General features: G+C 31.8%; 1 protein-coding gene across 1 annotated transcript; it reads right to left on the reverse strand.

Moving 5' to 3' along the window:
* Positions 1–618: 618 nt before the first annotated feature.
* On the reverse strand, positions 619–1445 carry LOC114755547 (putative ripening-related protein 1). The gene has a single exon (XM_028944440.1). It carries the CDS (start codon positions 1395–1397, stop codon positions 804–806), a length of 594 nt encoding a protein of 197 aa, XP_028800273.1. The 5' UTR covers positions 1398–1445; the 3' UTR covers positions 619–803.
* Between the last annotated feature and the right edge of the window lie 14256 nt (positions 1446–15701).

A 15701-nucleotide genomic window follows, 5' to 3' on the forward strand; every position in this document is an offset into this window, starting at 1 on the left:
CAAATACACACTATGACACTGGAAACCAGCCCCCAGTACATAGAGATAGATTACTGTAGAAATACATATCACTTCTCGTGATTATATATATATATATATATATATATATTTATATTTATATGTAATATATTCTCTAATAAGTGAGAATTAGCACTTTTCTAAAGCGTGATAGGGCTTTCACATCATATTTTCACAATTTATCAATTTGTTTAATGCTTATGAATTTGTTATTTAAGTCCACCATTTATGATTTTTTTAAAAAAAGCATCATTCTCTTGCCAAATGATTATAGACTTTTAGATTTTGAGGATACTTGTTTGAACAAAAATGATAAGAGGTCTTTAAAAGGGAGGATAACAACGATCTCCTATTAATTAGCCAAACGTGAAATAACATTAATGTATAAAATAATTAATTGTTATGTCTTAAATTCAACGGGTTTAACGACTGGCGAAACGAAACGCGACTATGAACTCCGACAAATTTCACTCTGCAGATCTCCTGCAAAAATCTTCATCCTTGCTTCATAGAAGAAGAAACTGAGTCAGTGGATTTGAGTTTTGAAACCATCTGGTTCGGATCCTTACGATTCGAAGCTAAGTGTTATGAAATGATTTTTAGAACTGTCATTCTCTGCATAATTGGGATCAGTTTTCTATGTTAAAGATTTTTAAAATATAAAATTGGCATGCGGCCAAATACTCACTATCACACTGGAAACCAGCCCCCAGTGCATAGAGATAGATTATTGTAGAAATACATATCACTTCTCGTGACTATATATATATATATATATATATTCTCTATGCTTCGGACCATTCAATTTCAGGCTCGTCCTTGCCGTTTTCGTCCACAGCCAAAGCCTTCCAAACTGCTTTGGAAGCATCGACGACATTATAACGGCATGGACGCTGGAAATCGTGCTCTTCATCACAGCCTTGTGTGGAGTCACACTCATCCACCACCGTCGCCTTCACCTCCTTTCCGTTGCTGGAGATAATGATGCTGTTGTGGCACCTATTATTGTCGTCGGACCCGAACCATCCTGTTGAAAGTGCCACCACCGCTTCGTCGTCGGAGTGATACATGTTGTCGCACTTTGATGGCCCTCCGCCGTCTCCGCCTTCCTGAAAGCTGTTCAGAGTTAGGATGGCCTTTGTCTGCTCAGTCACCGGCGGCGAACACTGGAAGATGGAATAGCTCTCGCCTTCTGCACAGCACTTTGAGTTGTCGTCTTCTTTGCATTTCCCAGGTGGGGGGTTCTTCCCTGGCAACTTGCCACTCTCTTGGCAGTCATCACCACCTTCAGCAGCAATCAAGCAGCAGCCCATTACAACAATGGAGAACAGGATTGGAACAAGACTTGAGAGCCTTGAAATGCCAAGTCCCATCTTCATCTTCTCCTTCGATCTCCTTCACACTGTTCCCACTTAATCGTGTGTGTGATTCCTTCGTTCCGTGTGTGTGTGTGCATCTCTATGTATGTATCTATGTATTTATGAATGCATGCATGCGCGGATGTATATATTATACCCTCCATTCTTAATATAAAAATTAGATATAACTGATATGTGAATATTACAAAAATTAACTAAGTTAGTTATTTATAATAAATAAGTACTACTCCTCCTGTTCTAAATATAAGATCCCTTTCATAGTGTAAATTACACTATAAAAAGGGTCTTATATTTAGCACCGAAGGAGTACTATTTAATAGAAACCTTTTAACATGTACAGTTATAATATAATAGGGATTACTATGAGGTGAAAATTATGAATTTTGGAGACAAAATAAGTTAATATTTTATATTTAAAACTAAAAAGAATCTATTATATAATTTTTATATTAAGAACCGGGAGATAATATATTGTAAGGTATGTTTAAGGGGAGGAGAAAAGTCTTGCATTCACTGTAACCATAGCGTGCTGGACGCTTCCACCATGGAGGACCCATTTTCTCATTTCCAAAACTTTTAGCGCGTCATTCAATTAACAGGAAAAAAAATTGTTTTAATCCCCCCAATTTAATATCCATTTATTTCTTAAGAAAACTTTAAAAAAAAATTTATGTAGTCAAAATATTAGCTTTATAACTCGAATTCAGAGATGACAACACAGAAGAAAAAAGAGTAAAATTTATAAAGTTTGTGCTGGATGAAAGATGATATTGCAATGGTTGTGAAGTAACGTATTAATGAAAAGCAAGTGTGTTTTCTATCCAAATTTATAAATTTTAAAATTCCTTATTGATTTTTAAACAAATTAGATACATTATTTGCATAATTTAATATATTTTCGCTCTTTAATATATAAGTTAGTGGGGTGAATTTGTTCATAAATATAAAATTTTAATTTATTTTGCACTACAAAAAAACCAGCTAATTACTAACAGAGTTAATGACAGAATAATTTTTGTCGCTAATTTCTGACAGATTATCCACGAAAATTCCGTCAGTAAACTTAGCCATGGAATTCAATCCATCGCTAATTAACCACGGAATTTTTTTCCCTTGGAAAATTTTGTGGCTAATTCAGTGACTAAAATTTTATAATTTAAATTAGCTACAGAAGAGGCTTTTTGACCAATAGCTACATAAACACATATTACATTTTGTCCTTGTTGATTGAGAATGGTATCCGTGGCTATTGCTGTTTTACCTGTTTGTCTGTCACCAATAATTAATTCTCGCTATCGAAGGATCAAGGATGAGTATACGTATACATACTGAAATACTATTTCAATTGATTAGACCAGACAGACCCAAAATCTCTGTTTTTTAATATTTATATGACAAATAAAAGATGTGAATCGATTCCAAGTTGAAGAAAGAATCGAATATGAATTGATCAAATCATTCACTCCATGATAGTCTGATAGATCTTTTGAAGAATAGATTAATCAGACGAGAATAAAGATAGAGTCCCGTTCTACATGTCAATATCAAAATCGTGGTGTAACGTGTATCCCCCCTGTTTTGGTCATGGAATAGATGAAATAAATCAAAAAATGGATTTTTGTTCAAGAATGAAATCTTATTGGAACTGTCCAGTTCATCCTTTGGAACCATATCACACCCCGGATCTGATGAAATAGGATGAATTGAGAAGGTATTTTGTAAGTACATAATCATCTTGAATATATTAACTATTTCTTTATTTTCTGATCACCTGGAAAGAACAAAAGAAACATCTTGTTCTTTCTTCAAGCCGAAAAAGAGATGGTTGAATCAAAATAATTCCTTTTAAAGCTGTATTTCTTTCAGAGGGCAATATGAATGTTCTATTATGTTCCATCAACACATTAAAAAGATTATACGATATATCGACTATGGAAATAGGCCAACATTTCTATTGGCAAATAGGGTGTTTCCAAGTCCATGCCCAAATACTTATTACTTCTTGGGTTGTAATTGCTATTTTATTAGTCTCAGCCATTATAGCTGTTCGAAATCCACAAACCATTCCTACTGACGGCTAGAACCCTTGATCAAGAAATTGAATTTCAATTATTTATGGAAACATATCAATTGGTAGAACCCTTGATAAAAGAAAAAGATGTTATATATGAATCACTCACATATTCCTCTGAATTATATGTATCTGCGGGATTAATTTGGAAAACCTGTAGGGATATCCAAGAACAAACGATTTTCATTGGAAACATTCCTCTAATGAATTCCTTGGGAACTTCTATAATAAATGGAATATACAGAATTGTAATCAATCAAATATTGCAAAGCCCCAGTATCTATTACCGTTCAGAATTAGATAATTACGATTTGTGACAGAATACTTTCCTGTGGCTAATTCCGTGACTAAAATATAATATTTAATATAATATAATATAGTAATAAATATATAATTAAATTATATATCGTATAAATATTAAATACAAGAATTAAATTTAAAAAATATATTTATGAAAAATTGTATTTAATATTAAATTCAAAATTAGTGTCATTGGAAATTAATATTATATTTAAAATAATTTTTTTAAAAAATAAAGCATTATAAAATAAATAGTAAAACAAATATCTAAAAATTATTTTGTTACAAAAATAGTTATGATTAAAATTATCATCTAGTTTATTTTTACTTTCTAATAATATATATGTGTATAAATAATTATTTGTGTAAGAAAACATTATATATATATATATATATTTAATTTTGCATAATAAGTCAGTAGGTTCATTGCGGCTCAACTGGTAAAGTCGCACGGTGCACAAGCGAGGTCTTTGGTCCGAGCCATGGAGAAGTCACTTTAAAGAGGAATTATATGGTAGCGACATGTGGCAATACAAAGTGGCATATGAGATAGCAACACGTGGTGGCAGAGGTGAAGTGGCGGGGACACATGGAGATGAGGTTGTGACATGTGGCGGCATAACTGAGGTGGCAGCGGCATGTGGAGATGAGGTGGCACTGACATGCGGCGGAGGAGGTGAGGTGGCACTGACATGCGGCAGAGGAGGTGAGGTGGTAGAGACACGTGGAGATGAGGTAGTGATATGTGGCGGCCACGGTGAGGTGGCATTTTATTTTTTTTTAAAAAATATATTACCGACGGAATTCCTATTCGTCAGTAATTAGCGATGCACTTGGGAATTCCGTCGGTAATTAGAGACGGAAAAAATTAGCAATGGAACCGATTCCGTCTCTAATTTTGTCGGTAATTTGATTCCGTCGCTAATCCGTCACTAATTTCGTCGCTAAATAAAAATTCCGTTGCTAATTAGATGTTTATTGGTAGTGTTGTCTTTCAAATTTATAATTTATTCTCCAAGATATCCCATATTGATTACATTTATTAAGGATGTTTCCCTCTAACACTATGTTTGGTATGGGGTTTTTGAAGGAGAGGGGAGGGAAGTTCTCCTCCCCTTATTTGGCTAGTGCAATTTTTTAGAAAGAGAGGGGAGTTGCTCCCCTCCCCTTATTTGGTTAAGATATTTTTTAAAGAAGGAAGGGGTTCTTCTCCCCTCCTCTTCCCTTCTAGCCTCCCCTTCAAAAGTGAGGTTTTTTGGAGGGGAGATGAGATATAATATTTTAATTCCTAAAATACCCTTTCGATTTGTTAACCCCTAATCAGTCATAAATATTTCTACATAAGAGAGTTTTCTTGAACATCTAGCAAGAGGTTGTTGAGATAATTATCTCCAAAATTAGTGAGCATTTGTGAACATTTTTTCCCCCTCTTCTTCTAATTCCAAGAGGCCGTCAGTATTTTCTTTCACCTTCAAAGTCTTCTTTTTTAATTGAAATTTATCACTCCTCACTTTTTATCTTGATATCCTATAATTAGTGTATGACTGTTTCTTGTAAGTTAAAATTGATGAGTTGCATTATATATATAGTTATATCTTAATAAAATAAAAAAGTGAGAAAATTCATTTAAATTTTATGAGATTAAAATAGTCAATTTTTTATTAAAACAAAATAAGATATCATTAAAATTACTCCCTCCCCTTCCCTCCAATCAATCCAAATAGGAGATCATTAAAATTTCTTCCCTCCCTTCCTTCTCCCTCCTCTCCCCTCCCTTTTCTAGCTACCCTCCCCTTCCTCTCTTCTCTTTCCCTCCGTTGAGCCAAACACAAGTAAGCATAATTAAAAAGAATATGTTAAAAAAATTAACTGATATTTATTATAAATATTTATTACAAATAACTAACTTTAAAATTTAAAATCAAAGATTGTAAATATATTGAGGCACGTAAGTATCAATTTATGAACTTCTGAGTCAGGGTTTGTAAAGTCTTCAAATTTTGTCGGCTTCGACATCTTCCAACGGCATCTTAGAAATTTGCAACTTGATGTGCATGTAAATAGAAATGACAATGACATGTAAACATTATTAGTTGATATACATGTCCTTTGAAAAAATTAAATTATTTCTCGATAAGAATTTCTCTAAATTAAGTTTTTTGACCTCCCTTTATTTCTCTTAAAACATAATTTTTCATCTTCCGCATCTTGTAGAATACATTGCTATATGTACATAACTAAAATGTAACGGTGTATATAGTTATTCGATAAATTTTAGTAGTAGAAGTTGTTTAAAAGTGCCTTTTTGAAGATTTTATCAGCAAAATACATCCAATCTATCATCTGTTATGTATAAAATTCGTTAAAATTGATGTGAGGGTTTTCAAAGTTCAAAACTCTGTCACATGAGATGACGTGGCTCAACCCAACATGTTGAAGAGGAATTTGTGTCTTTAGGAGTCAACTCAAATAAGTCAAGAACATAATTTAACATCTCATTTTTTAAAAATTTATTTGGGTCTGAATTTTCTTTGGTTCATCGCATGACAAGGAGGCCCTGTTGGTTACGCTTATGGAAAAATAACACGTAATTGAAAACTGTGTAGGGCATTTATTATATTGATATAATCATATTATTCCCCAGTTCTCATTGTTTTAATATAAATATGGCATAAACATTAAATTAGATCAATCAGCAACAGGGATTACGGAAACAGAATATTATCGCTATCGAAGGTGAACCTGTAGAATTCACAAAGAGAATTCATGCTAAACCATCCCACTCTCGAAATGAATTTACTTCAATGAAAAATCAGAACAACATGGGATGGACTAAAATTCATAATAGAATTTTCATTTTAAAAAATATCGTAGTTCTCGAATAAAACTCGCCTATGGCACGACATGAAATGGATTAACCAAAAGGGGAAGGGAGAGATATTACCCGTTTGATCTGCTTTGACCTTTCTCTCCGAAATTCCTTTGTGGGAACCGGGAAAGCCAAAGAGGAGGTTTGTTTGGTTGGCCGTGACCGAGAGGATTTTGCTACTCCCTCCGTCACTTCCTCCCTCCGTCTGAAACGAAAGATCTGGCAAAGGTGCGTCAACAGTACTAGGACTGGGAAATGGGCCGGCCTTTAACGGGCCGCTGGAGCCATTTTGCAAAACTCAGCCTTTACGTAGGAGGGTGAGGGCGCACGAAATTTTAGGCCAGTTTACAAAATTTCATTTTTTCAACACTGAAGAATAGCAACATCATTGATATGATCTTCGTTGCTAGAGATAATATTCCTCCGGTTCTTAATATAAAATATATTTAGCTAATTTAATTAGATTAAAAAAGTTAGATAAGTTAGTTAATTATAAGAAATATAATATACTTTTCTTAAAACATCATAATCATCTTTCTTAATATCCTCTCCCTCTCTTTTACATTATTATGGTTGAAGGAATATTCATAGAAATAATTTAAAAAAATTGATAAATAAGAAAAATAGTTCTTATATTTAGGATCAAAATCAACTTAATAATTAGGTCTTATGTTAAGGACTGGAGGAGTAACACATAAAATATAAAGCAAATCATTATCTAAAATTTAAATCATAAATACTAGCAATTTAAAGTGTCAAATTGAGGTCTAAACAATAAAAAATAAATAAAATCAAATTATTATATTGAATTTTAATAGAAAAATATCCATTATCATATAAATATATTGATATTTTCACATCAGGTTAGATCATGTCATTTATAAAGGACTAAGATGATTTTAAACAAATACTAACTAAGTAAAAAATAAACAAATATGATTATCAGAACGATTTAAAAATATATCAAATATTTTTTTTTTAAAAAGTCTACAGTCCTAAACAAGTTAGCCCTTGGCCCTATATTGGTGAAGATGGAGCCACTGAGACTAACATTTGAGAAGTCGGATATATATTATTAAGTAAATGTCTTGCCAAACTATGTGTTTTGAACTTCACCCAAAAAAAAAAACCTATGTGTTTTGAAGCAGTCCCGAAGTTGTGAAGGATGATTTAATCAATCAATTTTATCCTCATGAAATTGACTTAAGATATGCTTAAACCACAGCACAAAACTGAAAAAATTGTAATAATCAGAGAACTTAATTGAGAAACATCCTAACCATAAAGATCAAACATAAGAACAAAATACTACCTCCGATCCTAATTATAAGACATTGTTTGTAAATTATAAATAAAGTTTTATAATTAACATCAAAGGAAGAATAAATATATATTTGAAGGATTCCTCGTTACAGCAACGAAAAACACCCTTGTAGGCCAGAAATATCATTCAAATGGGGCTCCTTAATTAAAAATTAACACACACACACACACATGCATAAGCTCATGTGGTACATCGTCAAAGGGCTACCCCGCAAGTTCTCAAGCAACATTGAGTTTCTAATTAATACAAAAGTATATAATAGTAGGAAGAATTACGATGAGGTTTTAAGAAAAGAAAATAATTGTTAATAAATCCCAATGACAAGTGACCAACATAAATATATTATCATTTTCTATTATGAAACTTATCATTAAATTCTTTTCAGTTGCTAATGTAAATCCTTTTTTGAAACCTAATTGTAATTCTCTTATAATATTGATTTTCAACATAGCCTACAATATACTCGGGCAACAATGATGGAGTGTATGTTGAAGTGGTCAATGACGTAACTCAAACACTCAGGGTCTGTTTGGTACGAGGGAAATGAAGGGGAGGGAAAGGAAAATTTTAATGAGCCCGTTTTAAATAATTGAAGAAGTGGGGTTATAAAATTGTGATAAAGAGAAAATGCAAGATAAAAGAGTAATTAAAATTAATCAAAAAATTTTAACCTCACTTCTTTAATTTTTTAAAACGGACTCATTAAAATTTCTCCTCCCCTCCATTTCCCTTGTACCAAACAGACTCTCAGTTTGAGAACAACTAATTTGAAATATTAGCTGGGAATTTATATATAAAAAGTGTATAAAGGTTTCATTAAAATAGAAAGTACTCCTTTAGTTTATGAGGTTCGTGTGATAGATTAAGTATGATATTTCAGTATTAGTAAAAGATAATGTATTAATTAAAACCAAAGGTGTCATCTACGCCAAATCTATAAATTTAAAGAAATTCCTCATTGATTTTAAAAAATTAAAAGCATTATTTTTATATGTGTTTTTAAAAATATATACTCTTCTGGTCCTTAATATAGGACTCAATTGTTGAGTTAGTTTTAATTTTAAATATAAGACCTATTTCTCATATTTATCAATTTTTTCTAAATTATCCATATGGATACTCCATCAACCATAATCAAGTAGAAGAGGGAGATGGAGTATTAAAAAAATGATTATGATATTTTAGAAGAAAGTGTCACATTTCTTATAATTAACTAACTTACGTAACTTCCTTAATCTAATCAAATTAGTTAAATGCGTTTTATATTAAAGATCAGAGGAGCATATAAATATAAAGAGAGAGAGACTAAAATAGAGTATCAATTTATGAACATAATCTAGTTTGATTGATTTTAGGAAAAAAAAACAGAAAGACAATTCAAAGTCGGTGCTGCCACAATCAGTTTGATTGATAAATGACTGGAATCTTAGAAATTAAATTTTGGTTTTGGGTTTGAAAAGTCTTCAAATTTTGTTGGCTTCAACAGTTTATAATGACCATCAACGCTAATTAAGTAAAATTTTTGCTCCGCTGGTAAAAAAAAAAAAGAAAATAAAATTTTTATTTCTCAAGAATTTCTTTAAATTTATGTTTGAGTAGTACTCAATAAGATAATTTAATATTTCATTAATTTATTATCAACTTATTTGGCTGTGAGTTTTTTCTAATTCATTCTCATTTCAATGACATCACAAAGGCCAGTCTTCTGCCCCATTTGGTTCGCTTCTGGAAAAATAATCATGTAATAGAAAACATGATAAGGTATTCTCCAAGAAGAAGAAAAGAAAACATTGTATGCCCCGTTTGGTGCATTGGAATTGAGGGTGGGAAAGGAAGTAGAATCATAAAATTGACATGTTTGATGCAGTGGAACCCACTTCTACATGGAACTCACTTCCATCAAATTGAAGGAATCGGCTTCCACGGCTTACCCCAAGGAACCGGTTTGGGCTCCCAGGAAGTGAGATTTTCTCACGGTTATACCCTTAGTTTTTTTATCTATTCACAAGTTTGCCCCTCATATTATGACCCTTTTTTCTACCCTTTCAGCAACCTCTAGTGACGGCACTCCCATTCAGCTCCACCTGAGATGACGACGGCGACGACGGCGGGCGGCGAGGATGCGATCTACAATCTTCATCGCCTTTCTCTATGATCTAACCTCCATCTCCCTCAACTTCGTTGCCCGATCTCCTCATCTTGCTCTGTTGCACCCTCCCTCAATCTCCATCATCTTCTTCTTTGTCGACTTCAGATCTGAGAGTAGGAGGTCCCATCTTCTTCCTCTGCAGCTTTCTCCCTCTTTAATCTCCATCTTTTTCTCCATCGACTTCAGATCTAAGAGCAGGAGGGGAGACGTCGTGATTCATAAACTGAGAGGCAGGGGTGGCGGCGTCATATCTGAGAAGCACCGGTGCCATCGTCCTCGTCTCCCTTCTTTTCCCTCACACAGCTTTTGATTTTCTTGATTCATAGACCCTGCAGTATCTCTTTTCTCAATCTCTTTCTTTGCTTTTTTTCCCCCCTTTTGTGTTGATGGCTGATATTTGTATTTGGATTTGATTTATATATTGCTTGGATTGATAATTGAGTTTGGATTAATTGTTTAATGGTTGATGAACTATCACCAGTAGTGGACGATTTCTTTCCAGTGAACGCCGGTGGTCATGCGCGAGTGGATAGTCGTGACTGTGGGAGTGGATTTTTTTCCCTATTGAGGGTATTTTAGTATTTTTACAGTATAAATATATATTTTAATTAAAAACTATATCCCTTCGTACCAAACATGTTTTAGAACCTACTTCCATTTCTCGTTCCACTCCTTCTTCCACTTCCACTTCCATCAAAACTCTGGTAGTAGGGTTACTATACTAACCGATATATATAATATCATTATTTTCCAGTTCTGAATAAATGGTCATTGTTTTAAATGTTTTTTTTTAATAAAAAGGGGCATGAACATTAAATTTTATCAAATAAATTTAAGGGTTAATACAAATTTTAGTCCCTCAAATTTGGGCCCAATTTGGTATTGGTCCCTGAATTTTAAAACGTGTGGTATTGGTCCCTGAAATTATGTCCGTTTCAGACCGTTGGTCCCTGGCATCTTAGCACCGTTAAATTTTGCTGACGCGGCGTTAACACCGTTAAATTGATGAGTTGGCATATGACCTCGACATGATATTGGTCTCTCAAATTTGAGGCCATTTTGGTGTTGGTCCCTGAAATTTAAAACTGATGGTATTGGTTCCTCAAATTATATCTGTTTCTGGCCTTTGGTCCCTGATAGCTTTAGGTCCTCCTCTTTTTATCTGTTCCTGTAAAGCCTTCTGCTTTGCTGTTATTTGGTCTCAGCGGCTCTGGTGGCTTGCTGGTCGTGCCTGCCTTTTTGTTGGAGTTGCCAATGAGGTTTTTGTTGCTTTTTCTCAAGCTTCTTACTCTAGTAATGGTCTTCCCTTTTTTCTTGGGAGGTTCATCATCGTCTGTACTAGAAGAAGATGGCTTCAATGGGAGTGGTTTTGTATCTGAAGCTGGCTTCTTCTTCTCATGAACTGTTAAGTCACCTTTTTGCCCAAAGGTAGCAGAGGAGGTAGAAGGTTTAGCTGAGAATGCACTGCGTTTCCTCCACACTAATAAAGGAGCAAAAGCTCTGTGTTTTGACAAAAGTGAATCCCAGATTGTATAGATTCTCTTCGACCATAGCCTTCCATTGCTCGTGCCACATCATCAAGTTTTAGTTGCCAAGTCAAATGCCATATCATAGGTTAACAAAGTTAGAGCCAACTCAGACAAATTTGACGGCGTAAAGCTATCATGAACCAACGGCCAGAAACAGATATAATTTGAGGGACTAATACCATCTATTTTAAATTTCAGGGACCAATACCAAAATGGCCTCAAATTTGAGGGACCAATACCATGTCCAGGTCATATGCCAACTCATCAATTAACGGTGTTAACGCCACGTCAGCAAAATTTAACGGTGCCAAGATGTCAGGGACTAACGGTCTGAAACGGACATAATTTCAGGGACCAATACCACATGTTTTAAATTTCAGGGACCAATACCAAATTGGGCCCAAATTTGAGGGACCAAAATTTATATTAACCCTAAATTTAATTAATACATTGTCAAATAAACTTTCATATTCTATACTTTTGTTGCATATGTATTATTTATGGGTTAATGTGCAAATTTATCCCAATATTTCAAGATCATAACAATATTATTCCCATACTGTTAAAAATGTTAATGATCAATGCTATCATTTTAATAAATAATATTAATTTTTTAATGATAAGGAGTAATATTGTTACAATTTCAAATATTCAAAATAAATTTGCACTAAAAATTAATAAAAAATTTCAGGATAAATTTACACTTTCACGACTAATTATTTTGTATTGTGCATTTGTATGATATATTCAAAAGGAAGAGAAAAGTCTTCATTTACTGCCACCATATGGGCATAGTTCATTACAAGACTAATTCAATAGCACGCTTGTTGCGATAAAAATAAATTTATTAGTTCATCATTAAAAAAACATAGTTTATTTCCATTTGATGTTGCTGATCTCATTTTCTTTCTCATATTATAATAATATATAAATTATTAGATTTGAAGAGATTTTTTAAAAAAAAAGTTGAAAAAGCATTATGTGCTCCACTTCACCAAACCTTATTCTCGTTAGTCCTCTCATGAGCGTACCATACGTTCTGTTCGGTCCAAAATTCTTCTGTAACTGCTGGACAAAAAATGATAACACTATTGTAATTTTAACTTCAACGCAAACAAACAATCGTGTCAACTCAAATGAATAAAGAAGACAATTTAATATTTTTCATTTGTTAACAATTTACTTGGCTTAGCCTTCTTTGATTCATTTTCGTTTCAATCACATCACAAAAGGCAAGTCTTCTAGACTTCTATCCTGTTTGGTACGCTTATGAAAAAATAATCCGTCATTGAAAACTTTTTGGAAAAACTACACTAAAATCTCACTTAAAAGAATTAAATATAAAAAAATCTATTAAAATTATTGAATTAGTATGAAATTTCAAGAAAACTTATTACAAAAAATTCTATTTATTTAATTACTAAATTGTTCTTTTTTTTTAAGTATGCATTACCAACTGAAAAAGCAGTCGTTAACAACTTAAAACATAGCGATTAACAACCATCGCAGTAAATATTAACAACACATTTTCACATTTTCTCAGTATATCATAAGGATTTAATGCATGAGTTGTTAATATATACTGCAATACTTATTAATAATTACACATTAAATTATTGACGACTTATACTTAAAAAAATAAAATGAGAACAATTTAATAATTGAACTAGTAGAATATCATGCAATGAGATATTTTGAGAGTTCAAATTAATTTAATGATTTCAAGAAATTTTTTTGTATTTAATTCTCTTGAGTGACAACCTTGATCCAATGTTCACAAATTTTTTGGGCATATATTTATGATTAATACTCGTATAATCATTATTGCCTATTTTTCATTGTTTGAAATTAAATGCCTTTTTCTAAATAGGGGCATAAACATTAAATTTTATCAAGTAAAATTATTGTTTTTAATTTCCCTTTTCATCTCTAATGTCAAGCATATGTTACACCCTTTCTCTCTCTGTGTGTATTATCATTATCTATTATTTTGCATTGTGTATTAACGTGATTGATGGTCTGAGTAATTAGAACCACTCAAAAGCAAAATTTGGGGAAAAAAGGAATTAACGGCAGCTAGACAATGTAGGATCACTTTAAATATCTTCCAAACCTTTTAGCTGGCCATTCAAATAATACACAAAAAAATTTGTTGTATTCAAATGATGTTCAAATTTAGTTACTTTTTGCTAAAGAGTATGTTATGAAAGATCTCTCATATTTCACTTTAAGTTCTTAATTGAGATTTTTGTTTATTTGGCATAAAATAAAAATATCAAATTGATTTGCCTCACTAAATTCCATATTTCTTGAGCAAATTAGTAATTATATTAGATTATATGCGATCACTAATTTTCAGAAATTTTCAGAAAAAGTTGAATCAACATTCCATCAGACTTAAATGTGGCCATGTACTTGTTCTTTACGGCTTTTCTTGTTCTTGCGATTCATTCTCATTTCATCAATCAATCACAAAGTCAAGTCTTCTCCCTTGTTTGTTAAGCTAATGGAAAAACAATCCTATAATTGAAAACTTTTGTAGGGCATTGACTATACTGAGATAACCATTATCCCTGCGTTCTTACTGTTTCAAATGCTTCATAATAAAAATGAAGGCATAAAAATTCAATTTCATTAAATAAAATTATTTTTTCCCCTTTCACCTCTAATTTAGTCGAATACTCTTATTAACGGTGTAATGTGCATACAGTTTCATGCATAGCTTATATATTTATATGATTTTATTGTATATAATACTCCTCTTTTCCTATTTTTAAGATATAGAGAAAATTCTTGTTTGATCTTATTTATAAGATGTATTATTAAATTTTTCATATGAAGGTACAATTTTTTTTTTGCAAACGATTTTATTTTATTTGTCATTTATTATTGTGTAGATTTTATTCTTATATGGTATAATGTATATAAAAAAGGAACAAAATTGAAAATTTATTAAATTTTAAGATAAAGTTAATAGTATTTTTAGTTTTTAATATAAGAATTAGATAACTAATTTGTGAATATTAAAAAATTAGTTAAGTTAATCATTTGTAATCATATATTTTCTTGCCTAAATATTCTAGTTAATCATGTGCATTGGAGTCGCTTTATCAGGGAATCTTTAATATATACAATCATGATAAGAACTATTTTAAAAAAATAGATAAATATGATAAATAAAAAGATTGTGGTCTTATATTTATAATCAAATTAAATCTACAATTAGTTTTTATATTAAAGATCGAAAGTGGTATTTAAGGTTTTTTAATCTCAATGAAACATGTTAAATATGATTTATAAATAAGATCCAAGACTACATATGTCGGAATAAACTTTAAAATAAATTGAGCTTCAAAATTTTGACCTCTTAATTAAAATATTTCGAATTTAAGGTTTAATAGGAAATTAAGTACATGATTCATGTAATGTAACGTGTTTATACTTACGCGCGCAAATATCAATTTACGAATTTTTGAGACAAATTTTTCAATTTTAGTTTTGGATGTGTGAAGTCTTCAAATTTTGTCGGCTTCAACAGTTTCCGATGGAATCTTAGAAATTCACCACTTGACACGCATATAACGGACATTGACCCGTAAACCTTGGTGGACATACGTGTTATTTGAAAAAACTTGTTTCTCGATAATTTCTTTAAATTTATGTTTTCGCCTCCCTTTATTTCTTTAAACAGAATTTGGGTCTTTGGTACTACAATACAATACATTGTTGTATGTAAATAACTAAAATGTGACAGTATAGTTATTGAAAAAAATTTAGAATTTTAGGGTTAAAATTGATGTGAGGATTTTCAGCCATACATTGATAATAAACCATTAGTAAGGGTCTCCAAATCAGGAGAAAACATTTTCACTAGCTTTTCTCTTCATTTTCTTTTCACTTAATATCTCTGCTATTATATTAACTTTCAATGGTTGAAATTCGAAACTATATAAAAACATTATTATAATATTAAATATTATAAAAAAATTTAGCATTGCAAACTATTCACATCAAATTTTAATACTATAAATTTATCTATCTATTTTATTATTTAATATTTAA

Source organism: Neltuma alba, unplaced genomic scaffold (genome assembly GCF_004799145.2).
Source record: "Neltuma alba isolate B1F8T4 unplaced genomic scaffold, ASM479914v2 tig00010294_pilon, whole genome shotgun sequence".
Taxonomy (NCBI): Eukaryota; Viridiplantae; Streptophyta; class Magnoliopsida; order Fabales; family Fabaceae; genus Neltuma; species Neltuma alba.

Coding starts and splice junctions, on each gene's coding strand:
- LOC114755547 (XM_028944440.1), bottom strand. CDS start 1,397: ATGAAGATGGGACTTGGCATTTCAAGGCTCTCAAGTCTTGTTCCAATC.